Raw genomic sequence first — 27,180 nt, forward strand, 5'->3', positions numbered from 1 at the left:
ATGCGCACGGCACCCCCTTCGGCTTTTCCTGGAGAGCCACCTCCTCCCCACGCGGAGCCCGTCTTCTTGGGATCGGGGCTCCCCGCTCAGGCCAAGACACCCCCCTCACTTCCCGGAAGCGGGCCCAGGGACTTGGGGGGCAGGGGGGCTGCTTCTCCCATACTGACTGGCGTCTCTTTGCGGTTACATGTGTGTTTCCCACAGGTGCTGCACGGGGCCAGAGGCATCAAAGGGCAGAAGGGGGAGCCGGCCGTCTTCGAGCCCGTGAGTCCCGGGCGGGGGGCCGAGGCTGGGAGGTGGGCCGGGACGTGGGGCCCGTCGGCTGTCGGCTGAAGATGCTCGTCAGAATCGGCGCGGATCGCGGCGCGGATCCGGGTTCTGCAGCTCCGCACGACCCGTTCTGCCGATCCTCCGGGGCACCGGGCTCCGCCGGGCCTCTCGCCAAGCCTGGCCATCTGGGATCGGGATGGAGGCACAGCCCGGCCCGTGGGGCTCCTCCTCTCGTGCGTCCCGCAGTCCCGCCGCCGGGCCGTCCTGCCTGCCGCAGCCGCATCCTCGGGTCCGCACCTTGCGTGGAATCAGAGCAGCCCTGCTGGAGCGGACCCGGCGCCCGTCTAGCCCGGCCCTCCGCACACACGGTGGCGAACCGGCCGCCCGCGGGATCCCTCCAGAGGCTGGGCGCAGGACCTCTGCCCACCCGAGTCCCGACTGGAGGGGCCACGTGTGCTTGAAAAGCACACTTCTGCCCCCCCGCACCCCGCAGCTCTGCCCAAATCCTTTGCTCACTTTTCGTGCACCCGAGTGCATTATGAATAACGGTGCGCAACATCTCCAATTCTCCAAGGCACGGTGGAGAGCGGCCTGGTCCCTGTTTTCCTGGGGCGGTTGCAAGGCTGGGGGGGCGCTTGCCCCCTCGGTTCCCCAGCCCCACATTCTGGCCGCCCCTCGGCTGGCCGGGCAGCTTTCAAGGCAGCCTGGGGATGCTGGCAAGGGGAGTCACCGGGCCCCGGCGGGGAGGGGTGTTGGTGTCTGGGTGGCCTCCCGGAAGCATCGCGGGGACCCCGAAGGCCCCCGGACGCCGCCTGCGCTGGTGTGGCTGGCCGCGCTGGGCCCCGTTCTTCGCTGGCCGTCCGAGTGTTTATCTCCGCGTGGCCTGAAATGACAGGCTCTCTCTCGGGGTAAACAATGCCGTCTTTCAGGGCGAGGGGGGAGGCGCTGTGTCTGCGGGGGGGGGGGCACGGCTGCCTCCTCACCCGGTGCGTGTCCGCCTTCTTCTCTCCGCAGGGCATGCTGGTGGAAGGTCCCCCTGGCTCGGAAGGACCGCCGGTAAGAGCCGAGCCGCTCCGTGGGCTCCGCTGGGAGGGGCCGGGCCTGCCTGCGCCCCCCGCCAGCGCCAGGACCCCAACGGAGCTCTCTCCTGTCCCCCCCCCTGCAGGGCTTCTCGGGGCCGCCCGGCACCCAGGGACCCCCCGGACCCTCCGGCGATCCCGGCGACAGGGTGAGTGCGAGGCAGCTGTGCCACCTGGGCGAGGGTGACGGGGTGGGAGGGTGCCCAGGGGGACGCCTTTGGGGCCAGGTGGGGGGCTGGTGCCCCTGCTGAGGGGCTGCAGGCGAGAACCCCGGGCTCCCCCCCCTGCATTCCCCCCGCCCCGGCTCGTTCACCCACCTCTCGCTCTGACCCGGCTAGGGCGGGGGCGAGAAGGAAGAGGGCCGCTGCCGCCGGTTTCTCGCCAGCTCTGCCCAGCACGCAGGCACAGCGGCTCTGACGGGGCAGAGGAGCCGGGGATGACGGAAGCGAGCGGGGAGGCCTTGCCCAGGCCCGGAGCTGGCCCGGGGGGTGGTGCGCCCTTGCTGGTCATCCTCACAGCGGCACCTGGGCCCTCCTTGCCTCCCCTGGTCCCAGCTGCAGCCCCCTAGCGTGGCCCCTTGCCATGGGGAGGAGGTTGCGGCGACTCCTGCTGCCCCCCACGAGCAGAGTGGCCCCCTCCTCTTCTGTATCCGGGCCGGCACGTCGCTCCTGCCTCCCCACGGGAGCGGCTGAGGCCATGTGGGGCCCCTCTGCTGCTTGTGACTACAAGCCCCAGCATCCCCAAGGCCCCACTAGCCTTAGAGGGCGTCGGGCACCAGACACCAGGACGACCTCCCGTCTTGTGCAGTGACAGACCCAGCCGGCCACCGGGCGCCTTAGTGGCTGGGGCCAGCGCCCTCCTGCCCCGGCCCCGAGTGGGCCACCACAGGGGGCAGAGGCTCCTCTGCTCCTCCCACCGGGGCTGCCACGCACGTGTGCGAGCGCCAGCCCCGCTGGGAGGGCCCCTTCCCCCTGCCGCAGCGCCTCTGCTTACCGGTCTCCCGCTCGTGCCCACAGGGTCCTCCAGGACGGCCCGGCATGCCCGGATCCGACGGTGTCCCTGGACCCCCCGGCACGTCCATGATGCTCCCGGTGAGTCGCCCAGAAGCGCGCTGAAGCCGGGGACCCTCAGGCCGCCCCCGTCCTGAGGGCAGAGGTGCCCCCCGGGCCTCGCCTGGGGGCTGGCCCCATTCATGCCGGACCCCTGGAGATGGGGCCGGGAGGGCACAGTGCTGGCTGGTCAGCATGGAAACTACTTTTTGGACCAGCACAAAGATGCAGCGGCCGGATCCCTCTCGGGGAAGCTGGGGTGACCCCCGGGGGGCCAAACCTAGGCTGTGGGGCTCCCCGGATGGCCCCCCACCCCAACTGTGGGTGGATTGAGGGACTCTGTGCAGGTGCTCATCCGTGGCAGCGATTGCTCTGGGCAACCATATTGATCTCATCATTAGATTTCCTCACCACTTGGTAGGGGGGGCTCTCGGGGGGGGGGGGGCAAGACAAACCTAAGGCCCCACCCCCTGAGACCAGGCCCTGCCTCCATCATAACCCAAAGGTCCCCGCTCCAAACCTCATCTCAGTCCCCCAAGACATGAGCCGCGGCGGGAGCAGCACCCGAAGAGGTGGGTGCTTTCGCCGCCTTCGCCTCTGCCCGCTCGTCCCGGATCCCGCCCTCCCCTGGGACGTGGCCCCAGAGAGCGTCTCTGAGGCGGGATCCGGCCCTCGGCCTCGCGGGGGGACTGCACCCCCTGAGCTGCCGGCGCCTCGCCCTGTCTTCACACCTCCACCCCCCCACCTCCACCCCCCCACTGGCCCCTCTTGCGAGAGTTTATTCCCCGGGGAAAAGAGGGCCGGGAAGAGCAGCGGCTGGCTGGAGGGTCGGTTGGGCTGGGGCTCCACAGAGCTCCCAGGTCAGCCCCCCCCCTCAGCCTGTCCTGCCTCGCAGAGCTGCTGTTGCGAGGATCAGGGAGGGAGGAGGAGTGGGATGGGGGAGGACCGTGGGGGCCGCCTCCGGCTCTGGGAGGAAGAAGCAGTGATAAAGGGGGCAGAGGCTTGGTTGCACCACCCCTCGAAGGGTGGCCGGTCCCGGGAGGAAAGGGGCTTCGAAGGGAGAGGGTCCCGGTGCCCCAAATCCCACACCGGAGTGCGCTCACGGCCTGTGGGGGGCGGGCAGGCCGAGGGGGCAGGAGGCAGGCCGCAGGCAGAGCTGCAGTCTGGCAGCCTCCAGCAGGGGGCATCGTGGAGGCGAGAGCCCAGCCCCCTCGGAGTTGCCCTGCTCCAGGGCGTGTGCAGAGTGCATCCCACCGGATGCCGTGGAGCTTACTCCCGAGTAGACACATCCAGGATTGCTCTGCGAATGGCATGCAACCGGGGATGCTATAGCGGTTTGTGGTGTGGGAGGCTCAGATCTTTGTGTGTGGGGACAAGAGGGACCACGGAGGAAATTATATTCCCATGTTGCAGCCTGACCTGCTCCAGAACAGGAGCACGTGGACAAGCACGGAGGGACTGGATCGATCGATCGATTTATCGATGGATTGATTTTCTGTGCCACCTGATAGCTGGAGCTTTCTGGGTGGCTTACGACGACACTTAAACTTGCATTTTGGGCTGGGGGAGACAGACGAGAACTGGCTGCCAGGGTGTTGCTGCAGAACGTGTGAACGGCGGTTCTGCATCTCGGGTGCAGCAGAAGGGACGGGCGCTGTGTGAATCGGGACAGCTGTTCTGGCTTCCACGGGGTTGGAGATTCCGGAGAAATCCAGAGGGAGGGAGAGTCCGGAGAGGGCTGAGGAAGGCCAGGAAAGCTTGGGGCGTGTGGAGCTCTGGGAATGTGGAGGGACACCCTGGGAGACCCTGCTCTGGATACAGTCTCCCTCAGAGAGCGGGCAGGTGCCTGGAAATTCACATGCTGGGTAAAAACATTTCCGTTTTCTCGCACTTTTATTCATGCATCGCGCTGTAGCTTCAAAATCACAATTGCTCTGTTTTAAAACAACTTCACTCTGTTTTTACTCTGCCTTGGTAAAAATTCGTATTGCGAAAGGTAGGTTTGGATCCAGCAGTGTTTGAAGACGACGACGCAGAATACAAACTGTTCCGCACGGACACTTTTAAACGGAAAAGAGGGTTCGAAGTGCTGCAAAACACAGCAAGCAGAGGCGCTGGCCCACGCTGGCTTGTGATTTTACGCCCCCTCCGTGCCAGAAGTGTTTTCTTGTGCATCTGCCCGGGGCTGCCTGCCTCTGGCAGAGCAATCTGGGAAGGCCCGCCGGAGGCGAGGTGGCCCGCGGGTGCCTCTCCGGTGCCGTGTCCAGGAGCCGGGCCCAGGCCCAAGGGCCCGGGGGCTCCCGGCTGGAGGAAGTCTGGCGCGGCGCCTCCAGCCAGGGAGGGCCGGGCCCACGGCTCCTCTCGCTTCACGTGCTCCCGTTTCCTCCCCCAGTTCCGCTTCGGGAGCAGCGGAGGCGGCAAGGGACCCGTCGTGGCGGCGCAGGAAGCCCAGGCCGAGGCCTTCTTACAGCAAGCCCGCGTGAGTGGCAGCGGGGGGCGTGTGGGGTGGGGGACACTGGGCGGAGAGGAGACCCCTGCCCTCTGCCCTGGGCAGTCCCCGGTCCGCCCCTGGAGTCTCCGAGCCCTTCTGGAGGGGCCAGTGGGCCCGAGGGGCCGGCACTGGCACCAGCACCCCCCCCGGGGCCATCTGCCCGCCCCATCACCAGCGCAGGACCCCTGCGGCTGCCACCCCCCACTGGCGATGAGCGCTTCTGGGCCCGGGCGCCCCCCCTGCTGGGGAGCAGATCCGCCTTCTCCAGCTCCCTGAGGGTGGACGGGGGTCCCAGAGCCTCCCCAGAGGGGCGTTTAAGGCTGCCCTTGCTCCTTGCCCATGGCCACATTCTCCTCCCAGCTCAGGGGCAGCTGCCGCACAACTGGGGGGGGGGGAGAGGGGTGCCCCCAGGTCGAGATCGTGGGTCTCCCCCTTCAGCCTCCCCCGTTTGGACGCACGGAGGCGCCACGTGTGAGCTCACGGGGCCTGCATTGCGTGCGCTGGGGATGCCCGTTGCCAGCGCCGCCCCAGAGGGGCATGAGGGGTGGGCAGGGAGGCTACCCCCGCTCCCGTGCCAGATCCCAGGGGGGTCGTCCCAGGGCGCTGACTGACGGAAGGCTCCGGACTGGCCACAGCACAGAGCTGAGCTGTTGGGATGGCCACCAGCTTGGGTGTCTTTAAAGGGGGATTGGACACGCTTGTGCTGGAAAAGGCCCTCAGCAGGCTGCTAGTCCTCATGGTTCTGGGCGGTTGGGGCTGGAGGCTGCCTGGCTCGTGCAGGGACTGTGGGTTCCTCACAGGCCCTTTGGGAGCAGTGGCCTGGACCAGGTGGAGCACCTGTGGCCCGGCCCGGCCTCAGGGCTCTTCTCCGGCTCCTGGTGCCGAGGGCGGCCCAGCCTGGCGGGGTCTTGCAGGCAGGGCAGCGACTGCATTCGGGCTGAGGCGGAGGAGGAGATGAAGAGAGAGGCTGAGGAAGAGAGCTGAGCTGTGCCGGGCCATCATCAGACATTTGAAGCAAGCGCCAGGGGGGTGGGAGAGAAAGGTGGCCAGAGAACCCATTGCTCAGATGGGCAAGCCAGTTTCAGCCCCATTTGCACTGGAGGACCCTTCCCGCCGCGCTTCCTCCAGGGCCCCTCTTGGGTTTCCACGTTGCTCGGCCGGCGCATCACCCCCCCTCTGTTTGCTCTGCAGATGGCCCTGCGCGGCCCCCCAGGACCGGCGGGATACACCGGCCGCCCTGGCCCCATGGTGGGTGTTCGCGACTGCGGGCAGGCGAGGGAGGCGGGGGGCTGGGGCGGTGTGAGGCCCACCCACGGGGGGGACGGGGACGTGCCCACGCTGGCCTCTGGCATGGTGCCCCTGCAAATGGGCCGGCCGGGGCTTACGGGCCTTGCCAGCAGCCAAGGTGGGACGGGCGAGGTTTGGCCCCACCGTGGGCACGCCTGGAGGAGCCGGGGGGAAAGGGGGGTCCTTGGCACCCCGGGAACCAAGGCTCAGGGTGGTCGGGACCCCGAGGGTGTGGAATGGGCTTCCCTGGGAGGTGGATGAGGCCCCTCGGTGAAGGTGCTCAAGGACAGGCTGGACATGCATGTGGTGGGCATGTCGTGAGCCGAGCCGGCTGGAGCCGGGGTCGGACCAGATGGCCCGGGAGATCCCTTCTGACTCACTCTGCTTCTATGAGCAGAGCCGGCTGGAGCTGGGGTCAGACTAGATGGCCCGGAGGCCCCTTCTGACTCACTCTGCTTCTATGAGCAGAGCCGGCTGGAGCTGGGGTCAGACTAGATGGCCCGGAGGCCCCTTCTGCCTCGCTCTGTTTCTATGAGCAGAGCTGGCTGGAGCCGGGGTCAGACTAGATGGCCCGGGAGACCCCTTCTGCCTCGCTCTGCTTCTATGAGCAGAGCCAGCTGGAGCCGGGGTCAGACTAGATGGCCCGGGAGACCCCTTCTGACTCGCTCTGCTTCTGTGTGTCTATCCCTTCCACTTCCAGGGTCCACCGGGCAGCAACGGCATAAAGGGAGAGCACGGAGACTTTGGCTTCCAGGTAACATGGCCCCTGAGCTCTGCGGTGCACACGGCCCACCCTTTCCTGCCCGAACCCCCCCCTTCCCAGCCCTCCAGCTTGAACCCTGGGCTCGGCCCTTCAGCTCAGAGGACGCTGGTGCTTCCACAGCCCCCAGGGGTGGCTGAAAATCTGGGGCGCAGCCCTGCAGTCCTGGTTCCGGGGCCCCGTCCCTGCAGACAGGGCGCTGGCTCTGCCTGGCCCCGTGCCCTGCGCCAGGATGCCCACCAGCCTGGCCCCTCGAAGAAGTACTGGTGGTGAGGACGGGGGGCTCCCCACCTCCCCTTCCAGCCGTGCCACATCTGGGCTTCCGGAAGCCCCCCCCGCCCATGCCAAATGAGGGCTCCAAGGCCAAGGGGAGGGCTGCTGGGGCTCGGCCCCCTGCCGGGAGTGTGCGTGGCCGCACAAAGGGCCCCCCACCCTGCAGCGCGGCCCTGAAGCCCCCCCCAGGGTGGGAGCTGTCCCAGAGGCCGGTGCCTGCGCAGGGGGCATGCCCGCGAGCAGGGGGTGTGCACAGTGGGGGTGCGGGGGGGTGCCCAGGCTCTGTGGAGGGCGCTTGGGAGTGGGGGGCTGGGCTGGGGTGCAGGTATGCAGGAGGGATCTGTGTGGGGTAGGGCGTGTGTCTGTGGGGGAATCCGGTTGGGGGCGCCCGTGTGCTGGCATGTGGCCCCACGGGCTGGCCCACTCGGCCTAGAAAGCTGCCCCCCAGGCCAGGCCTCCCCCCCATCCCGCCTCCTTTCCTTCCCACTCTAAACCAAGCAGAGGGACGAGATGTGCAGCCCCATCCGGCCCCCCCAAAAGACCCCTTTTCTTCCTCTTTCCATCTAGGGACCGCGGGGGCCGCAAGGGCTAACTGGCCCCCCAGGGAAGCCGGGCCGCCGAGTAAGTTTCTTCCTCCCTTTCCCTAAGAGGACTTGAGACGGCTCACCAGCCAAAAGGAGCTGATGATGGTGGTGGTGGTGGTGGAAATAAAAAAATGCCTGAGGCCAAGGGAGGGCCCTGAATCTCACCTGCCTGTCTGTCTGTCTGTCCGTCCGCAGGGTCGTGCCGGAGCTGATGGGGCACGGGGAATGCCGGGGGAACCCGGCGTCAAGGTGAGGGCACCCCCGGGGAAGGGCCGGGCTGCCATCTGGGGCCGGCCGGCCGGCCGGGGCTGCGGCACGCACCCCGCAGCCGCTGTGGGCCCGGAGGGTGCCTGAGCACTGCCCGTTGAGTCCGGGCGCTGGGGACCTGCCCCCCAGCTCAGAGACGGGCCTTCTCTTCCCTCCGCAGGGTGACCGTGGGTTCGACGGACTCCCCGGCCTTCCAGGGGAGAAAGGACATCGGGTGAGTCCTGTGGGGAAGGAGAGGCCGGCAGGGGCCACTGCGGCTCGGGCCCCCGACTTCCCTCCCCATCCCACTCCCAGCTTTCCCCACAGGGGCACGATAGGCAGAAACCCAACCGGGGAAGCCTCTCCTCATTTCCCAGTGTTGCATGTCCGTGTCTCCGAGCCACCCCTGTTGAACTGCCGCGCCATGCAGAGCTGCTGACGGCGCAGGAGGACAGGCGCGTGGCGTGTGGGGTGGACATAAGCACCCCCTTTCCCATGCGAGGGGCACGTGGGAAGGTCACAGGGCAAAGCTGTCCTGCCGCCTGCGGAGCCTGGCGGGCCTTCTGATCCTCGCAAGGTGAGGGCCGCACGGATCCGTGCAGGGGGGCGGCCAGGGAGCGCCACTGCCTGAAGCAGCCTCTCCCCATGGGCCCCCCTTGAAGGAGATCAGGAGCGTGGCTTCCCGGAGGAGGGCCTTCTCTGCAGTGGCACCCCGACTCTGGAACACGCTCCCCGGAGAGGCCCGCCTGGCGCCGTCACCTCATTCCTTTCGGCACCAGGCAAAACCCCTTTGATTCTCCCGTCATTTTAACACTTGGTCGGTTTTCCTTGTGATGCTATTGTGAATTGCGGGATGTTGTGCTGTTTTTTATCCGTGCCTGTTGTCAACTGACCCGAGAGGCTAGTAATGGGGCGGCCCATAAAATGAGTAAAAATGAATGAATAAATATTGTTCATAAGTATCGAATGAATAAATACGAGCGCTCTGGACGGAGGAGCATGTGAACGGGGCTGGATCACTTTGCAGGTTGCGGCCTCACTTCCCCTTCCCCTCTGCTTTTTTTTAGGGTGACGCCGGCGTGCAGGGCATCCCTGGCTCTCCTGGGGAAGACGGCGAGAGGGTAAGTTAGGGGAAGGTGAGGAGCACGGTTTCTAAGATAGTGCTTCAGGGCCTTGAGGACTAGCAGCTTACCTTTCCAAAAAGAAGGAAGGCGAGATGCTGCAATTGCGAACTTCTGCCTGCTGGGCGCTGGGCTGACGTGGGGGCTGCCAAGAGAAGGAATAAAATGCACGTTTTCTGGACGTGGAAAGAAGCAGCGTCCGTGGAACTGCTTCTTTCCCGACACGCTCCTTGTTTGTGACACTGTGATCCTTTCTCCGGCCAGGGAGACGACGGTGAAGTTGGACCACGGGGACTTCCCGGGGAGCCGGTAGGTGCCCCCTGCGTTCGAACCTCCCGAGGGAATTTTCGGGGTCATTATCATGATCGGAACAATACCCCCCCGCCCCCCAAGCTGGATCCCCCTGGCTGCTTGGCTCCCACGGTGCCAGGCCGAATCCCTTTTCGTGCACTGTCCGATTAGCAGCAAGCTGTGCCAGCAAGTTTTCGGAGGAGTCGGGGGCTTGTGCGGACCTCTGCTCCAATCCGGCCACTCGGGTTCTGCAAAGCCCACTCAAGGTTCATGTTCCGGCAGACGGGCCCAGCTCTTTGATCTCCAGATACCCTGTTTTCCACTGACCATTGCGTCGTAAACTCCCGAGAAGCAGCAGCTCCTCAGGCCAGCCCAGGAGATGCGAGGCCCGTCCGTTCGTCCCAGAGCTCACACGGGCTGAACCCCAGAAGCTCCCGCCTCGGCCCTCAGGGTCCCGACCCAGCCCCTCGCAAGGAGCACTTCCCAGCCCGGCCTGAGGATCTCAGAGGCCTCGCGGGACGGAGCCGAGCCCGAGCTGCTGGGCGGGCGGCTCGGAGGCCTCGTGGGCAGGACCGCCCCACTCGGGGTTGTGGGGGACGCCAAGAGAAGCGATGCGGCCCCAAACAGGCTGCCTGGATCTTCAGGACTCGGCCCCCCGCCATGTCCACGACTCCGGGGCTGGGAGTGACGCCGGCTTTGTTCACCAAAGGGAGCCGGTCGGCTTTGGATGGGATGGACTTCAGTTCCCATCCTGCCCAGCCAGCTTCGGAGCCTCGTGCTCTGTGCACCCCCCAGCACCCCCCCACGCGCCACCATCGTGCAGCCCGTGTGAGTGTGAAAGGAGCCCCCCCCCCATGCCTCCTTCTGACCTGCCCCTTTCTCCTCCCCTCCTGACAGGGACCCAGAGGATTGCTCGGCCCCAAAGGGCCCCCCGGGATCCCCGGGCCGCCGGTAAGTGCTGGGGAGGGGCTCCTGCCCTTGCACGGAGGGGCACCCCAACCCGGCGCTCACAGGGGGCCCCCCCACCTGTCTGCCTCTTCCTGCTCCTCACAGGGCGTGCGCGGCATCGACGGACCACACGGGCCGAAGGGGAATCTGGTGAGTGTCCGCAGGCAGCCTGGGGGGGGCGGGGCAGGATCCGGTCGCCTCACCGCTCGGAGGCAGCTCTGCCCTCCGGCCGCCTCTCCGTCATGCACTGAAGCCAGCTGGGGGCCCCGTGCGCGCCCAGAGGCCCCAGCCCCCTTCCCTGGGGTCTCGCACCGCAGGTCTCTCAGCAGGGTGCAAACGTGAAGAAGGCACTCGGTTCCCAGCGTGCTCCAAGCGGCGTCGTGACGCAGGGGATTGTGGGAGCGGCAGCCCCTTCGCGTCCCGGGATGCACAGACGGCGACCTTCATATGACTGAAGGGGAATGTTTTCAAGGAGGCTGCATGTGCTTGGCGGGCTTGTGGGGTGGGGGGCGCCACCTGTGTGCCCAGGCACGTGCTTGTGGAGTTTCTTGCACAGAGAGTCTTTCCCTGCCCAGGTAGATGTAATGCATGGAATGGTGAGGCTTTTAACGGAGAAGGAATCCCCCTGCCTCTGCCCCTGCCCCTGCCTCTGCCCTTCCTCCTCCTCCTCCTCCTCCTCCTCTTGCTTTCCCCCACTGCAAAGGGGGTTTCCGCTGGTGCCAAAGGCTGTGGAGTTCAAAGGAGTTGTTTGCCTGGCCCTCCTCTGCTTGAGCTCGGCCTCTGGGGCAGGTTGCTTGGCTTCTGCCACATCTCCCATGGTGGCCATTTTGTGCTGGTGCCCAGGACTGCTTTGCCAATTGCCAGAGAGGCCCCGTTTGCCTGTGGCTGTAGCTCCCCATTGAAGTCCAGCCCACCCCCTGCTCTTCGACACCCTTCGGTTTGCAGCCAGTGACCCCCCCACCCGCTCTGTTTTCCGCCAGGGTCCGCAAGGAGAGCCCGGCCCCCCCGGCCAGCAGGGGACTCCAGGGACACAGGTAAGGGCCCGAGATGCCAGAAATTCATCCAGCAAGGAAGGATTGGCTGGCGAACGGGGGGAGAGAGCTGGGCTTCTCGGCCCCTGGAGGGGTTTGGGGCCTGGAGGTTCACATACTGGGAGCTTAGCCAGGGCTGTCTCACAGGGTGTTCTTCTCTGCTTTTAGGGTCTGCCAGGGCCGCAGGGGGCAATGGGTCCCCCAGGAGAAAAGGTGAGCTGTTCGTGCCCCCCTGGTCCATGGCCTAATGGCACGCTCCAAGATGCCCTGGTGGGTGGCCTCTGGGTTGGGCTGTCACAGCTCTCCTGGGTTTACGCTGTCCTTTGTGTGTATCTCATTTTCAGGGTCCCACTGGGAAGCCAGGACTCCCTGGAATGCCCGGATCTGATGGCCCTCCAGTAAGTACCTGTATGCACCCGCCAGGCCTCCGTTGGCTCGGCCCTCCTGGGGCCCTGCAGCCAACTTTCGAGGGGAATAGTTAGCAGCCATTTCCTTGGCTTTTCCTGAGGAGCTGCAACATCACCAGCAAGCAGCCAATAGGCCTCATTAAACAGGAAGGGAATGGCTGCCTTGTTTCTAGGGGCCATACTGAACAGGAGGTGAGTTGCGGTGACAGCCACACGGAACAGGAACTGAGCTGCTGCCTTGTATTCAGTGGCCACCTGAAACAGGAAGTAAGCTTCTATCATAGGCTTGGTTGCCACACTGAACAGGAGCTGAACTGCTTCCATGGGCTTGGTCACCACTAAACTAAAGAAGTGAGATGCTACCAGATCGTTGGGCCTTCTTGGCATGTTCATGACATTCCCAGCTGAACTCCAGAACCAATGTGTGTGGACCAAGCCACACTGGCCACTTCTTGGCCCCAAAATGCTTTTTAAAAATGTGCCTTTTCAGATCTGGTGATAGAAGAGAGGAGGTGCCCCAACTTTGGCCAGGGCAAGAGTGGCCAGGGCAAGATTTGTCTTTTGCACCCTGCTTGGCCCTCTGTTTTTCCCTGGCAAGGCAAGCTGTTTGCTTCTTTGAAGGTTGTCCATAAGTTGAAAGGCTTCTCCCCAGAAATGTTAGGATTCAGAAAGGAGATGGAAATTGTGGCCAACAGTTAATTCAACCTGTTTCCTGCCCTGTTTCTCCCCACTCCCCTTTCCCTCAGGGCCACCCGGGCAAGGAGGGACACCCCGGCACCAAAGGAAACCAGGTAAGGGAAAGCCTTTGATGCTGGCACTGGGGGCGGTCCTCTGCAGAGCGAGCCCCTCCTCTGCTCACACTCCTGTGAGGCCGCTTCTCTGGATGGTCGTCCGGACAACCGCGGCCCTGCTGGAGTTTGCAAAAATAAGAGATTGCCGCCCACGTGCCTGGAGATTGCGACCCCCTGAGAAAGGAGCAAAGGGACACTCCGCCTCCATGCAGAAACCGAGTGACGGCAGCGGATTCCCGTGCCTGCGCCAGGCGCTTCACTGCAGAGGGAGGGTGGCCACGGCTGATGGCCCGGAGCCGGGCGGTCCTGAGGCGCTGGTGTGAGGATGGCGGGGACGAGGGCTCTGCGCTGAGACGTGCGGGGGGAGAGGGCGAGAGACGGGTGCGGAGGCCGCTCTCCCGCCGAGGAAGAAGCCAAGGGGCTGTATGGCCGTAACGGGGAAGGCTTCCACCGGCGAGCCCCCGGCGTGGCCCCGTGTGCCCCCTTCTGAGGAAGCGGGCTGCAGGCCATGGGCTGGGGCCGGAACAAGCCTGTTGGTCTCAAGGGTGTTGGGGAAGGGGGCCGCCCTGGGACGGCTGGGAGACCCCTGACGGTGCTGCTGCTGAGCCGGCCTGGGTGCAGCAGGGTGGGCTGGCGCCCCCACTCACACCGCCGGGACTCCAGGGGACCCACCTTGGGCACGGCCCACACCGGGCTGGGCTGCTGGTCCACTCCGGTGCCACGATCCAGGGCTGCCCCGTTCGGCCTCTGGGTCGCCTCCCGCCCCCCGGCGCCCCAGTCCAGCCACGCCAGCTCCCCACGCGGCCCCAGCCCTTCCCCGACTCAGAATCGGCTGCTGGTGTCCGGGGTTGGTGCCGCTTCGGTTCCCCGGAAAAGTTCGGCACCAGCAGTAGGAGCTTTGGGGCCAAAGGGAAGAACGAGGGGGCCTGGCTGCTTCTGCTGCCGTGAACGAATGGGGCCGATGCCGCCCTACAGAAACCCCACGGCATTTAGGGGGGTAGCCCCCCATAAGCCTTCCTGGCTGCCTTAGCAAGCCTGCTTAGGCTGGAAAAGGGGGTGTCATTATTTAGAGGAATGAATTGCGTTGGCTGTTGGGCCGTATGCAGTGCAAATAAATTGGCGGGAGGACAGGATATAAATGCTCGCGATAAATACATTAATTAATGCTGCCCGCAGGAAAGAGAAAATCGTGCCGTATATATTTTTTTAGTCAGGAGGGCCAGGACCCTCTCCCTGGGGGCTGCCCGCATGACTCTGGGACCCCCACTTGCGTGCAATGCCCTTTGTGGCCAGCAGGTGGCAGGAGCCAGCGACGCAGCAGCCAGCCTGTCCAGCAGCCCTTCCCCTCCAGCAGGGGGCAGCACAGCTCACACCTGCCCGGAGCACCTGCGTGTGTGTCTCTGTGTGTGTCTGTGTGTGAGCGAAACAGGCACGGACCATGTCAGGCTGCACAACTCCGGCGTTGGGCATGCAAGGATATTTCGATGCCCAGGGCCCAGGGACAGGCAGTAAAGTCGGGCGATGTAGAAGAACAACCAGGCAGGGAAACGGAGTGTGGTTCCTCCTGGGTCCGTTCGTTCCCGGTTCCTTTTAGCAGGACAGGCAGAAAGCCATGCGGTCGCAGCACAAAACGTCCTGGTGGGGAATGCCACTCCTGCTGAATTTCTGCCTGCCCTGCATCTCTGCATGCCTTTCCTTGCCATGGAGCGAAGCAAATTGGCGCATCCCCTGAAGGGGGCAGGCGGCACGGCAGCGAGTGGGGGATTTGGAGAGCCCTGGCCCTCAGGAGAGGGGGGGTCCTCCGGCTGGTGGGACGCTGCTCTGCCCAGCCCCCTTGCAGCTCCGATGCCGCCTCCCTCCCCTGACCTGCTGCCGCATTTCCCCTCTTGCAGGGCCCGTCCGGTCCGCAAGGTCCAATCGGCTACCCAGGGCCTCGAGGTGGAAAGGTAGGTGTGGGTGTGACGAACCCCATCGCCCCGAATCCCTGCCTGAGTGGTGCAGCCCCACTGTGCTCCCCGTCTCCCCTGGGCCCCCGGGGAGGGAGGACCCGAGACCCTGGGGAGTCTGGGTCGAGGCAGCAGCAAACGCTCTGCTTGCGGGGGGCGGTGCTGGGGAGCAGCTCTGCAGCCTCCCCCCACATCTTCCAAGGCAAGAGGAGGGAGAGCTCATGGGGAAGAGCGGCGAAGGGCCGAAGGGCACCTGGCACAAGACAGGCACCTCCCCACCTGGCCCCATCCACATCGCCCCCTCTCCAAGGCTGCTCAGGGTGCAGAATTCTGCTGCTGTGCTTTGAGCCCCAGGAAACAGAGAAACAGAGCGAGGCAGAAGGGGTCTCCCGGGCCATCTAGTCTGACCCCGGCTCCAGCCGGCTCTGCTCACCTGTTGAATTTTGGCTCGTTGGGCAGCAACTGTAAAAATACAGCCATTTGGCAAGCAAAGAAAGATGGTGGCCTTTGGCCCAGGAGGCCTTGGGAAGAGTGGGGCTACACGGGGGTTGTGGCTTCCCTCATTCATTGGCTAAGGATTCCATCCTCTCTGGGGAACATGGGTGTTGCAGTCAACACTTTTTCACTGCCCCTCAGTTAGGGAACGTGTTTTTCCAGAGTGGGGACATTCCCACCCCCTCCTCTTCAGGATAACACCCCCACCTGCCCTCCGTTCCCAGCCTAACATCTCTGTCGCCTTGCAGGGAATTGATGGAATCCGTGGCTTGAAAGGCCACAAGGGCGAGAAGGTGAGCTTCGTGTTCCCGGGAACGCGGCTCTGGAGAGGAAACCGGGCCAGGCAAAACCACGCGCTCTATTCTGGGGTTTGGGGAGGACACGAGCCGCACTCGTCCGGGGAACGCCCCATTCTCTGGGCTAAATGTGGGGTGGGTGGAGTACCTCCTAACTGGGGCCTGGGACGGCCGCAGCCTCGGCTCGGAGGACACCATGCGGAGCAGCGCTTGGAAGCATCTGGCGGAGACGGAAAGGCCGGGAATAGCCCCGAGCATCCAGCTGCGGGGCAGCTTCCAAGGAGAGCACGGGGCGGGGGCTTGCGTGAGAGTCAGTGGCCCTGCGTGCCCCGGGCCGGGCTCGGGTGGGCACGCACGGATCGTGCCGCTCGAAGTCTTCGCCGGGGCCGGGGAGGCCGCCCGTGCGGCGGGGTGGGTCTCTCGGGGGGGCCAGCGCGGCCGTCCCGCTGCATCAGACCAAACGGCCCCCGGCCCATCGAAGGGATGCCTCTCCGGGGAGCCCCCGGCAGCACCGGCCGTGCGGGCAGGCTGCTCCCCGGCCACCAGGGCTAGGAGCCCCCGAGGGCCCTCCCCCGAGTCCCTCCTGAGAGGCGCTTAAGTGGGGAACATCGCTTGGTCTTGCAGCAGTGGGTCCCGCGGTGCGGAAGAAGCGCTTCCGTCTCTTCCACCCCTCGGTTCCGTCAAGTTTTAGTGTTACGGGAGAGGGAAAGAAACAGCCCCTCGTCTCGTTCCTCTTGCCCCCCTCTGACCAGGGGTGCTTCTCAGGGCTACGAGGCTGGAGGGGAGTCCCGGCGCCCCTGACACCCCTGTCCGTGTTTCCTGCAGGGGGAAGAAGGCTTTCCCGGCTTCAAGGGTGACGTGGGTGTGAAAGGAGACCGGGTAAGCGCCCTCCTTCTCCCCCTGCTTGTCTCCACGCTGGTCCTGGCGTCGTGTGACCTTGTCTGCTTTCTCTCTGCGCTCAGGGTGAAGATGGCGTCCCAGGCTCCCGAGGGGAGGATGGCCCCGAAGGCCCCAAAGGCCGGACTGGGCCCTCTGGAGACCTGGGCCCCCCAGGGCTCGTAGGAGAGAAGGTGAGGGCTTGGCGGCGGATCTCCTGGACTTCCCAGCCCTGGATTGCGGCCGGCTCCCTGTGTGCATGAGGCTTCCTGCTCATATGCCTCTTTCTTTCGCAGGGGAAACTGGGTGTACCAGGACTGCCCGGCTACCCAGGCCGACAGGGCCCCAAGGTCAGTAACTGTCCAGAGAGTGGCCTTTCTCTCTGGCTCTTGCAGTTATTTACTAACTGCTGAAACCTATCCAGAAAAGCTCACCTGCAATGTTACTTAGAGGCTTCCTCCTTGTCATTTCTGCCTTATTTTATGGCACCGTAATGTGCTTAAAATATATTAGTGCTTTATGTATGTTATGTTTGTGATGTGTTTTACAGTGATGCATGGAAACCTAGGATTTCTGTTTCCCAAATGAGAGACCACTCAGGAACATAAAGTGCAATCTTTTGCTGTTTCCCCAAGCGAACAGGAAGCTCTTAATTAAAGGCAACATGCCTATATTTATTTACCTAATGCATTTCTGCATTGTTGAACCTCTCGGGATGGTTCGCCACAACTAAGCCGTACACTGAAGCATGCTAGGACTTAGTGGGACCGGGGAGACGCAAGTTCCAGTCCCCGCTTGGCCATGGAGCTCCCCGGGTGGCCTGACCCAGCTGCTCACCCTCACAGGGCTGCTGTTGTGTGGGTAAAATGGAGCTCTTTCAATGGCCTGGGTTCCTCACGAGTAGAGAAAAGGTAGTATATTGATGCAATTTTTTCGAAAACGAATAAAACCATCAGACGCCTAAAAGAGCACAGCACGGGGGCCGGTTCGGTGATACTTTGCCAGCTCACGGACCGGGATGTAGCTGCACCGGATTGCCGAAGGAGCTCCTCGGATCAGGCGGGGCAGCTGGAAGCCGCATCCGGGTTCCCCGTAAAAGGGAGTTGCGGAAGCGCAGTGATCCTGGCGCAGGAGCATCTTGGCTCGGATGTGAGGGGCACGTTTTCCCATTCCCGCTGGAGGTCTCAGGAGGTGCATTGGTCTTCTGAGCGATGCTGCAGAATTAATGCCCACGCCGTGCTTCTGGGCTGAAGGCACCTGCGCCGATTCTTGTCGATTTTGTAGGGAAAAATTACCCCCCCTGCAAAGCAGCCCCGGCTCTCCGGAGCCCGAGCCTTGGTTCACCTCAGGGAGGCCTGGTCTGTGTGTGCGGGATCCCTCCCTCCCTCCTCTAACGAGCGGTCTCTTTCCCCGCAGGGTTCACAAGGCTTCCCGGGGTTCCCCGGGACCAATGGCGAGAAGGGCAGCCGGGTAAGTGTCCCCCTTCCCCCTTCCCCACCCCGTTTGGGGGCTTCTCCCGAGTCCAGGAGGGGTAAGATGACTGTGCTGGAGAGTCGGCGTTGGGGTCCTGAGTGGCCCCGCGCAGGCTGGCGGAGAATGGAGCGGGGGGTGGCTTGATGGTGTGGGGAGATGGTGCCAAAGGGAAACGGGGGAAGCGAGGAACCTGCACACTCTCGCATTGGCTCGAGGACACCAGCCCTGGGACTAGGGCTCCGCCGCGCGCGAAGTGCTGGGTGCGTGCGTGGGGGGCCGCGAGCAGCCGAAATGGCGCGATCCCCACGGGCCGGGCCAACGTGGCGTGGCCGCACAGACGTCAGAGCAGGGAAGCCCGGGCTGAAAAGCTCCGCTGCCTGGAAGGGGCTTCTGCTGCCGGAAACGACTGGCTGCGGGGGAGCAGGCGGGGCAAACCTCCTTCGGAAGATTGGGTGCTGCTCCTGCTGGGGTCACTACTGAAAAGGCCCTGCTGGAGGGACGCCAGATCCATGGGTCTGGGGAGGAGGCTCACAGCTGGGGACTGCCTGGTCCACACAGTTGTGTTGGGGGAGTGTGACCCCCAGCTAGGCCAGGCTGCACACCCGGCCACTGACCCGAGCTTCGGGACTGGTTGGTCCGCCTTCTCCTGACCCCCACCATGCCCGTCCCCAGACACCTGCTGGGAAAGCGGGGAGCCAGGTGCGCTGTGTGCACCGCAGTGCGCCAGAGCCGGTCCAGGAGGCCCCCTCCGGGGAGCTTTCCGCGGGGGTGAAAGCGCCCTGAGAAGGAGCAGAACCGCGCAGGGCACCGGAGTCGGTGGGGCTCCGGGGGGCTCCGTGGGTCTCCCGGCACCCTCTCCAGGAAGCAACCGGCCTTGGGGGAGCCGAGCCTCCGTCTGCGCCGCTTCCTCACCCCTCCAGGCCGACAGCCCTGTGAGCCACCGAGCGGCCACCGCCCTCCGTCTTGCTCTCAGGGGGGCTCATCCCGAAGCAGTTCCTCTCCCCCAAGCCCCGGCCTGATGCCCCACGGGATGCCCCTGATGCCCCAGCCCTCCAGCTGTTTGCGCTGGTACCCCTCCCGGGCCTTGCGAGTCGGGGGTCCAGGAACAACCCGCCCTGCCCAGGAGGGGAAGGTTGGCCCCAGCCGGTCCACGCGAGCATCGTCTGGTGGGTGCTTGGAGTCTGGCTCTTAAGGCTGGGAACCCGCAGATCCAGCCGGATCCCCACTGGGTTCGCAAGCCGGGAAGGGACCAGGGCGAGCGCAGAGGCTGCCGGCTGGCCTGGCCTCTTGCTGCAGGGTCACGCTCCCACTGCTTCCGTAACTGAGACTGTCCTAGCCCAGACTGGGGGCACTCTGCCCCCCACCCCGACAGCGCTGCGTGTGCTCCGGAGCACCTGCAGCTGCTCCCGAGCAGGCAAGAAAACAGGCGGAGGTGGTCCGGGGAAGTAGGCGGGTGTCGGGCCCTGGGCAGTCAGCATTGTGGTTGCGGGATCAGGCCCTCGGCTGGAGAAGCCTAAAATTTTGGCCTTCAGCGTGTCCCCTGCTGCCCGTTCAGACCGGAAAAGCCCTCCGGCTCCCGGGGCAGAGGGATCTTGAGGGGCACTTGGACAGAGGGAAGCCCCGCAGCTCCCAGCATTCCCCAGGCCGCGTGCCTGCCGGGAATGCTGGGAAGCGAAGGACCGTTTCTGCCCAGGTGTCCCCAGGTCTGGGCCCGGGGTATGGGGCGGCCGCCTCCGTGCCCGTCGCTCAGCCCCCTTCTCTCCTCTCGTCCTCCTTCCAGGGCCTCTCCGGGAAGCTCGGGCCTCGAGGCGAGCGGGGACCCTTGGTGAGTACCCAGAGGGGGCACGGGGGTGGAGGGGGCGGAGGGGGCAGCTCCGCCGTGCTTCTGCCAGAGGAGGGCTCAGCCCCAGAAGAGCTGCCCCGCAGCCCCCAGAGGGATCGTTTGGGGGAGCGGCTTGCAGAAGGCGCCCATCTGCCTCTCCGGCCCCGGCTGCTCGGCCGGGGCTCTGCTCTGCAGAGGTGCCAGGCAAAATCGCTTGCGGGCGCTCGGGGCAGCTTCCTCCGGCAAGCGACCTGGGACGCCTTTGCACCCCCCGTTCACGAAGGCACGTGCTCCGGGGCAGGGGCTGGAGTCCCAGGGGGGCCGGCAGGGGGGCCTCGGCCCAATCCCCCGCCCAGCCCAGCCCAGGCAAAGGCGGGCAAAACCCACGGGGCTGTACAGCGTGGCCGTGGGGCAGTACAGAGATGGCCACAGCAGCTAGTGGCCACTTTAGCCCCCTGGCCCACGGGGGGCTTGGCCCGCGTGCCAGGCGCCCGAGAGCCAGCTGCCCACGGATGTGGCCGCCGCTCAGCAGTGGCCGGGCCGGGCCGTCTCCGTGCCCGTCGGGCGCAATCCCAGGAGTGCAAGAGCGGCCGGCCGCAGTGGGGGTCTCCCCGGGGCCTCTCCTGGCGCGAGGGAGGGATCCGTGAGCTTCCCTGGTGGCTGGGAAGGCCACGCGGGAGAGATGGATGGCTTTCGGCAGGAGCAGGGGCCCCTTGGCAGGGGCTCGTGCCGCCCTGGCCCCCCCTTCCGATGCCTCTTTCCGCACCCACCTGCCCCGGCCTTCCATGTCGGACGCCTCCGCTGCAGGAAGGGCCAACACGAGCGGCGCGCACCCTGCAGCAGTATGATGCTGAGCTTTCCCAGCCTGCTTTCCTCCAAGAGGACCGGAAGCTTGCTTGTTTGCTCTCGCTTTAGCTGGGGGATGAGATGCTCCCGCTGTGAAGGCTGGCCCTGGTCTTCCATCCTCTCTGGCACCTGACGCTGCCCCAGAAGATATCTGCCCTTGGAGGGCGCCCGGGAAGAAGGGGGCACTCTTCGCTCTGAATCGTCCGCGTCCAGTCGCCACCTCCCTGTTCAGGCCGCCCGGGCACCATCAGGGATCCCTGGACTTGCCCCGGTGGCAGCAGGGCCCCCGGAAGTGCTTGCTCACCCCCTTCCTCTCCCCCACCCATTTTTCGGCAGGGCCCCAGAGGACAGCGTGGGCCCCGAGGAGCCACCGGAAAGCCCGGAGCAAAGGTGGGCTGCTGCTGCGGGGAGGGACCAGGGAGGGTGTGGGGTGGTCCCCCTGGGGACTGGTGCTGGGGGGCAGAGGGCTGCTGCAGAGGCTCTGGACGGGGGTCTCGGCACCCCGTTTCCTGTGCGAGCAGAGGGAGGGCAGGACACTGAGCGGAAGAGCCATCTGGGCTGAAAGGTTTCTGGTGACTACCGAGCCCCCGGCCGTAGCCCAGCAGCGGAGCCCGGATCTGCCAGCCGGAGGCCTCAGGTTCAAGCCCAGGCAGAGGGACCCCGGAGTCCCGGAGTGGGGGACCCCTGCTGCCCGCGGGGGCAGGCGGCGAGCCTCTCCACCTCTCCAGGGGTGAGGCCAGGGGCCTCTCCGAACTCTCCACCTCCCATCATCCCTTGGTCTCGTTGCCTGGGGATGATGGGCTATATAGTGCAAAGGATCTGTTCTTGCTTCATCCACTTGGATGATGGTGCACCGTAAGCAGGCGGTGGCTGGAACACACGCCGGCATTTCTGCGACCTTCCCAGAATGCGAGCGCAGAGGAGGAGGTGGGGTTGGGGGGCCACCGGGAAGTCCAGGTGCCCGGCGAGAGTTCCCAGGCTGCTGCTGGGGACCGACCGCCTCGGGTCTGGGGGGAGACCCCGGGAGGAGGGGCCGTCTGAGGAGGTGTGTGTGAATCCGTTACCTGGGCCTCCCGTGTCTAGCAGGATGAGCAGCTCAGTCCGGTGGCAGCCAGCATCCCCTCTGTCTGACCCCCGCGCAGCGAGACCCTCCCTGAGGGTGGGGCCAAGCCTTTTGGGACAGGAAGGGAGGGGGGGCACCTCTGTTTGGAATCCAGTCTTCACATGGGCGGGAGCTACTCTCACAACACAGAGCTTTGATGGGGCTGCCCTCCAAGGCCTCCACTTGGCTCCGCCGGACCTGCTCCCCCCCTCCCCCCGGCCCCCTTCCTGCCTGCCTCCATGGGGCCCAGAGAGCTGCTTCCACTCGGGGCGTGTTGGCAGCCGGGGAGGCGATTCCTGGCATGGCAGCTCTTTCGGCCCACCCCTCCCATTGGTCCCAGCCAGCCTAACCAGTGGTGCAGGAGAATGGGAGATGGAACCTTTGGAGGGCCAGATGCGGTTGACGGTTTTCTGAGGCTGCTTTCTCCTATGGGACTGAGGAATGCCTTGGAACCCCTTCCGTGCCGGACACAATCCGCGGGAATGACTGCACAATGTTTGCCCCTGTGTGTCTTTCACCCAGTGAGGGGACAAGCTGGAGAATGTGCGTGTGCGTGTGTGTGTGTGAGAGAGAGAGAGAGCGAGAGAGAGCGAGAGCGAGCGAGCGCAGGCACGCTTGCGTTCATCCCTCTACTGAATCTGGCTCAATGCCTGGAGCGGCCCCTGCGAGATTGTGCCCGGGCACAAAGTGAATGAGACACGCATGCGCTCTCTGTGCGCACTGCTGTCCCTGAGGGTTCGCTTGTGTCTTCCCACACCTCTCGGGGGCGTGTGGGTCTGTGCACACCCTCTTAACCGCCTTCCCCTTTCTGTCTGTCTGTCTGCCCCCCACACAGGGCATCTCTGGCAGCGAAGGACCGGCCGGGCCCCTCGGGGAGCGGGTGAGTGATCGGGGGATGCGACCCCCCATGTTGCAGCGACAAGTGCGGGCGCGTTGATCACCGTTGCAGCCTCTGGAGCTCAGGGGTACTGGGGATAAGACGGTTCCGACATGTTTGCAGCCTTGATGAGTTGAGATGAGTGAAGGATATAGAAACATAGAAACAGAGCGAGGCAGAAGGGGCCTCCGGGCCATCTAGTCTGACCCCGGCTCCAGCCGGCTCCGCTCATTACATGCCCACCATGGGTGGAGAGAGACAAAGTTAGACGCTCAGAATCTGGGAAAAGCTTGGGAGATAGTTTGGTCCGGAGGGGCGTCCTCCAAAGCGAGTGGGCCAAATTTTGGGGGTGCCTGGAGCTTGCAAGGGCGAGACCTCGGCCAAGCAATGGCGGGGGGGCAGCACTTTCAGCCCCGGGGTGTACCTCAGACTTCGGGGGCGGACAAGGCGCCAGGAATTCCGCACGGGCCTCCGCGCTGGAATCATGGTCGAGCGCACAGGTGCTTGCGCGTGCGCCAGCGCATCCTCGTGTCCTCGCACACGCTCCCCCAGTCCTGGCAGGGCGTTCCCCCTGAGGGCCAGCTGCCGGGCCCCCCGGCCTTTCCTTGGGGCACCCAGAGGTAGCAGGGAGGGCTTTCTTGCCAGCCCCAGCGCCGGCAAGGGAACCGCAGCCTTCCCTTTGCTAGGCTCGCAAGACGAGCGGTGCGTGGGGTCCCCGCAGCCCCCCGGCTGCTGCTGGAAGCCCCAGGGTCGCAGGTTGCGCAGCCACACAGCAGGGAGCTGCACCCAAGCTCCAGAGCAGCCTGGGTGTGGGGAGCCCGCTCAGGCCCAGGCCCCTCTGCCGTCCCTGGGCACGCGGCTTCGGGCATGGCTGGCCCGGGCCGGCTTGCCTCCCCTGTGATGCGGGGGGTGGGCCCTGCCTTCCTCACAGCCCGCCTCCCCTCTTCTTCCTCAGGGGCTGCCTGGGCCACAAGGGCCGAATGGATTCCCCGGACCGAAAGGACCCCCTGTGAGTAGCCAAGCCCCCCGTGGCCCTCCAGCCGCTGCCGCCTTGGCCCCCTTCCGGCCACTGACCCGTTCCCTTTGCCTTTCTGCAGGGCCCCCCCGGGAAGGACGGGCTGCCCGGCCACCCTGGACAGCGGGGAGAAGTCGTAAGTGCCCCCCGCGGATGCTTCGCCCTTCCCCGGAATGGGACTGCCGCTAGCATCCGAACACTTGTGGTTCCTCCTAGGTTGCTCCAAAGCCGCTACTCTCTCCTGCTTATTTCTGCTCAGTTGCTCTGCCTTTTCCTTCTTATTCCCGTCTTTCCAGGTAAATCGCTACTTCTCGGAGCCCTGTTTTCAATCCTCTGATAATACAGAGCTTTCCTACTCGAGCCATTTATTGTTTTGCGAGCCGTTCCTTACTTAGGGTTGATTGGAAGCCGGTGTGCCCTCCCTCCCTCCCTCCCGCACTGGTTCTGCTTCCTTTATTTAAGGCTGAAGGTTTCTCAGGGTGAGGAAAAGGGGTGCTGCTTGAGAAAGCGAAAGAGCCCGTGGGTGTTTCCTCCCGTGGCTGTGTTCTTCTGCTGCGGCACAGCGCCACCTAGAGGTCGTGTGCTGGAAAGCCCAGAGGAAGAGCCTCTTGGGCCAGACCGGCACCCCAGAGGCCGCTCTCATCTCATACTCCTTCCCTGCTAGTTACTCCTCGTTGTCATTTAGAAACAGAGGAACAGAGCGAGGCAGAAGGGGTCTCCCGGGCCATCTAGTCTGACCCCGGCTCCAGCCAGCTCTGCTCATAGAAACACAGAAGCAGAGCGAGTCAGAAGGGGCCTCTGGGCCATCTAGTCTGACCCTGGCTCCAGCCAGCTCTGCTCAGAGAAACAGAGGAACAGAGCGAGTCAGAAGGGGCCTCCCGGGCCATCTAGTCTGTCCCTGGCTCAAGCCAGCTCTGCTCATAGAAACATAGAAACAGGGCGAGGCAGAAGGGGTCTCCTGGGCCATCTAGTCTGACCCCAGCTCCAGCAGGCTCTGCTCATAGAAACATGGAAACGGAGCAAGGCAGAAGGGGCCTCTGGGCCATCTAGTCTGTCCCTGGCTCCGGCCAGCTCTGCTCACAGAAACATAGAAACAGAGCGAGTCAGAAGGGGTCTCTAGGACCATCTAGTCTGACCCCGGCTCCAGCCATCTCCGCTCATGCCATGCCCCCCATTTAACTTGGGATTCTCCTGTGCGGTGTTACTCCCTCATTACTCTCAGGTTACACGCTTGTCGGTTACATTGTGCGTTGCTGGATCCACCCCAGCTTCCTCCAATCCCCGCTGCTTGCCAGCCACCGATCAGCCAGGAGGGACTGCCCCCCCCAGGCTGTGTCCCCCCACCTCGGGGGCTTGTGGAGGAGGCAGGGAGAGGGTTCCCGGCGGATGTGGTGGGGCAGGTGCAAACGGCCCGCAGGGAGGTCTCGGGGGCTGCCGCCCATCCCCGGGGGCTGGAGATGCCGGGGGGGTGGGGGAATCTGCTTACCTGGCATGACCTCCCCCCCGTCCGCAGATGCTGGGGCAGGAGCATCGCCTGGTCTGCTTTGCCCAGTGGGGGGAGCCGTGGGGCCAGGGAAGCTGCCCCAGATTGTGTGTTGCATCCGGACTGGAAAATGAGCCGGCCCGGCTGAGCTTACAGGCAGAAGGCCAGCTATTTCCGCAGCTCCCTGGCCTGGAGAGCCGTGTGTGTGTGTGGGGGGGTGCCCCTGTTTCGCATGCAAAACTTGGAGTGGGGGCTTGGGAGGGCTCATTCTCTGCCTGAAACCCCAGACAGCGGCTGCGGGGTGGCCGAGATCCGTCTGGCCCACCGGGCTCTCTGGAGGGAGCTGATGGGAGTTGAACTGCTGCCGGGCACCTCAGGGAGCCCAGGTTGGGCAAGGCAGGGGTAGACCGGGCTCAGACCAGGGGCGACGCTCCACCCTGCCGCACGGCAGCCTCCCTGGTTCCTCGGGCACTCTGCGCATGCTCAGGGGTGTCACGCATGTCCAGTCCGAGCATCGGTGACTGCCAGCGCTGAGTGCAACTCAGGCAGGGCCGGGCCGGCTGGTCTGTCGGGGCCGTGGGAGGGCTTGGGGCAGAAGGAGACGGCCGGAGAGTCCTGACCCCCCTCTCCCCCTCCTCGTCTTCCTCGCAGGGCTTCCAAGGCAAGACCGGCCCCCCCGGAGGTCCGGGGGTCGTGGGACCACAGGTAAGACAAAGAAAGCCCCGCCGTCCCTTTTCCTCGGACGCAGGTGTGGCCGCGGGTGTCTTGAATCGAGGCCTGGCCTGGATGCTGGATTTCAGGAGGGCTAGGACACCGGAGCTTAATCCAGATTAGACGGGGATACCCTGGTGGGGGTTCGTCTGTCCAGAGGGGCGACATCTTGCCTGTCCTGGATGGGGCCACGTGCCCCCGAAGGACAGGGTCCGCAGCTTGGGGGTGCTCCTGGATGCCAAATTGTCCCTGGATTTCCCAGAGTGCCTTTGGTCACCTTCAACTGCTGTTCCAGCTGCGACCACATCTGGACAGGCAGGGCCTGGAGGAGGTTCTCCCTCGTCTCCTATTGTGACGCACTCTGGATGCGCTTCCCTTGAAGACGGTCCGGAAATGTCACTCTGGCCAGAATAGGGGGCCAGGTTGTCAGTGAGGACTGGCAGATAGGATCCTATAAAGCCAGTCCCAGACCACCCGCACTGGCTCCCAGTTGAGGTCCAGGCCCAATTCGAGGTACTGGTGCCGGGATTTGAAGCCCTAAACGACTCGGGGCCTGGGTACCTAAAGGCGCCTCTTCCCAAACAGAAACGTAGAAACAGGGCGAGGCAGAAGGGGTCTCCGGGGCCATCTAGTCTGTCCCCGGCTCCAGCCCGCTCTGCTCAGAGAAACATAGAAACAGGGCGAGGCAGAAGGGGTCTCCCGGGCCATCTAGTCTGTCCCCGGCTCCAGCCCGCTCTGCTCAGAGAAACATAGAAACAGGGCGAGGCAGAAGGGGCCTCTGGGCCATCTAGTCTGACCCCGGCTCCAGCCGGCTCTGCTCAGAGAAACATAGAAACAGGGCGAGGCAGAAGGGGCCTCTGGGCCATCTAGTCTGACCCCGGCTCCAGCCGGCTCTGCTCAGAGAAACAGAGCGAGGCAGAAGGGTCCTCCCGGGCCATCTAGTCTGACCCCGGCTCCAGCCAGCTCTGCTCATAGAAACAGCGAGGCAGAAGGGGTCTCCCGGGCCATCTAGTCTGACCCCGGCTCCAGCCGGCTCTGCTCATAGAAACAGAGCGAGGCAGAAGGGGCCTCCAGGCCATCCAGTCTGACCCCGGCTCCAGCCCACTCTGCTCATAGAAACATGGAAACAGGGCGAGTCAGAAGGGGCCTCCGGGGCCATCTAGTCTGTCCCCGGCTCCAGCCCGCTCTGCTCATAGAAACATAGAAACAGGGCGAGGCAGAAGGGGCCTCCGGGGCCATCTAGTCTGTCCCCGGCTCCAGCCCGCTCTGCTCATAGAAACATAGAAACAGGGCGAGGCAGAAGGGGCCTCCGGGGCCATCTAGTCTGTCCCCGGCTCCAGCCCGCTCTGCTCATAGAAACATGGAAACAGGGCGAGGCAGAAGGGGTCTCCCGGGCCATCTAGTCTGTCCCCGGCTCCAGCCCGCTCTGCTCATAGAAACATAGAAACAGGGCGAGGCAGAAGGGGTCTCCGGGGCCATCTAGTCTGACCCCGGCTCCAGCCCACTCTGCTCATAGAAACAGGGCGAGTCAGAAGGGGCCTCCAGGCCATCCAGTCTGACCCTGGCTCCAGCCGGCTCTGCTCATAGAAACAGAGCGAGGCAGAAGGGGC

At 64.8% G+C, this 27,180-nt stretch overlaps 1 protein-coding gene across 1 annotated transcript in view; it reads left to right on the top strand.

Annotated features, from left to right (window-relative positions):
• The window catches only part of COL11A2 (collagen type XI alpha 2 chain), a 66,267-nt gene that overhangs the window by 14,874 nt on the left and 24,213 nt on the right, over nt 1–27,180 (top strand). The window contains exons 10-39 of the mRNA XM_044425491.1: nt 205–264; nt 1,285–1,326; nt 1,436–1,498; nt 2,366–2,440; nt 4,791–4,877; nt 6,081–6,137; nt 6,877–6,930; nt 7,777–7,830; nt 7,989–8,042; nt 8,221–8,274; nt 9,107–9,160; nt 9,425–9,469; nt 10,349–10,402; nt 10,505–10,549; nt 11,380–11,433; nt 11,599–11,643; nt 11,775–11,828; nt 12,584–12,628; nt 14,521–14,574; nt 15,318–15,362; nt 16,191–16,244; nt 16,328–16,435; nt 16,538–16,591; nt 17,658–17,711; nt 19,495–19,539; nt 20,719–20,772; nt 22,320–22,364; nt 23,317–23,370; nt 23,459–23,512; nt 25,511–25,564. Coding sequence (XP_044281426.1) covers nt 205–264; nt 1,285–1,326; nt 1,436–1,498; nt 2,366–2,440; nt 4,791–4,877; nt 6,081–6,137; nt 6,877–6,930; nt 7,777–7,830; nt 7,989–8,042; nt 8,221–8,274; nt 9,107–9,160; nt 9,425–9,469; nt 10,349–10,402; nt 10,505–10,549; nt 11,380–11,433; nt 11,599–11,643; nt 11,775–11,828; nt 12,584–12,628; nt 14,521–14,574; nt 15,318–15,362; nt 16,191–16,244; nt 16,328–16,435; nt 16,538–16,591; nt 17,658–17,711; nt 19,495–19,539; nt 20,719–20,772; nt 22,320–22,364; nt 23,317–23,370; nt 23,459–23,512; nt 25,511–25,564 — 1,671 coding nt within the window. The remainder of the gene's footprint in view (nt 1–204; nt 265–1,284; nt 1,327–1,435; nt 1,499–2,365; nt 2,441–4,790; nt 4,878–6,080; nt 6,138–6,876; nt 6,931–7,776; nt 7,831–7,988; nt 8,043–8,220; nt 8,275–9,106; nt 9,161–9,424; nt 9,470–10,348; nt 10,403–10,504; nt 10,550–11,379; nt 11,434–11,598; nt 11,644–11,774; nt 11,829–12,583; nt 12,629–14,520; nt 14,575–15,317; nt 15,363–16,190; nt 16,245–16,327; nt 16,436–16,537; nt 16,592–17,657; nt 17,712–19,494; nt 19,540–20,718; nt 20,773–22,319; nt 22,365–23,316; nt 23,371–23,458; nt 23,513–25,510; nt 25,565–27,180) is intronic.

This window comes from Varanus komodoensis, unplaced genomic scaffold (assembly GCF_004798865.1).
Source record: "Varanus komodoensis strain SLA01 unplaced genomic scaffold, ASM479886v1 scaffold156, whole genome shotgun sequence".
Taxonomy (NCBI): Eukaryota; Metazoa; Chordata; class Lepidosauria; order Squamata; family Varanidae; genus Varanus; species Varanus komodoensis.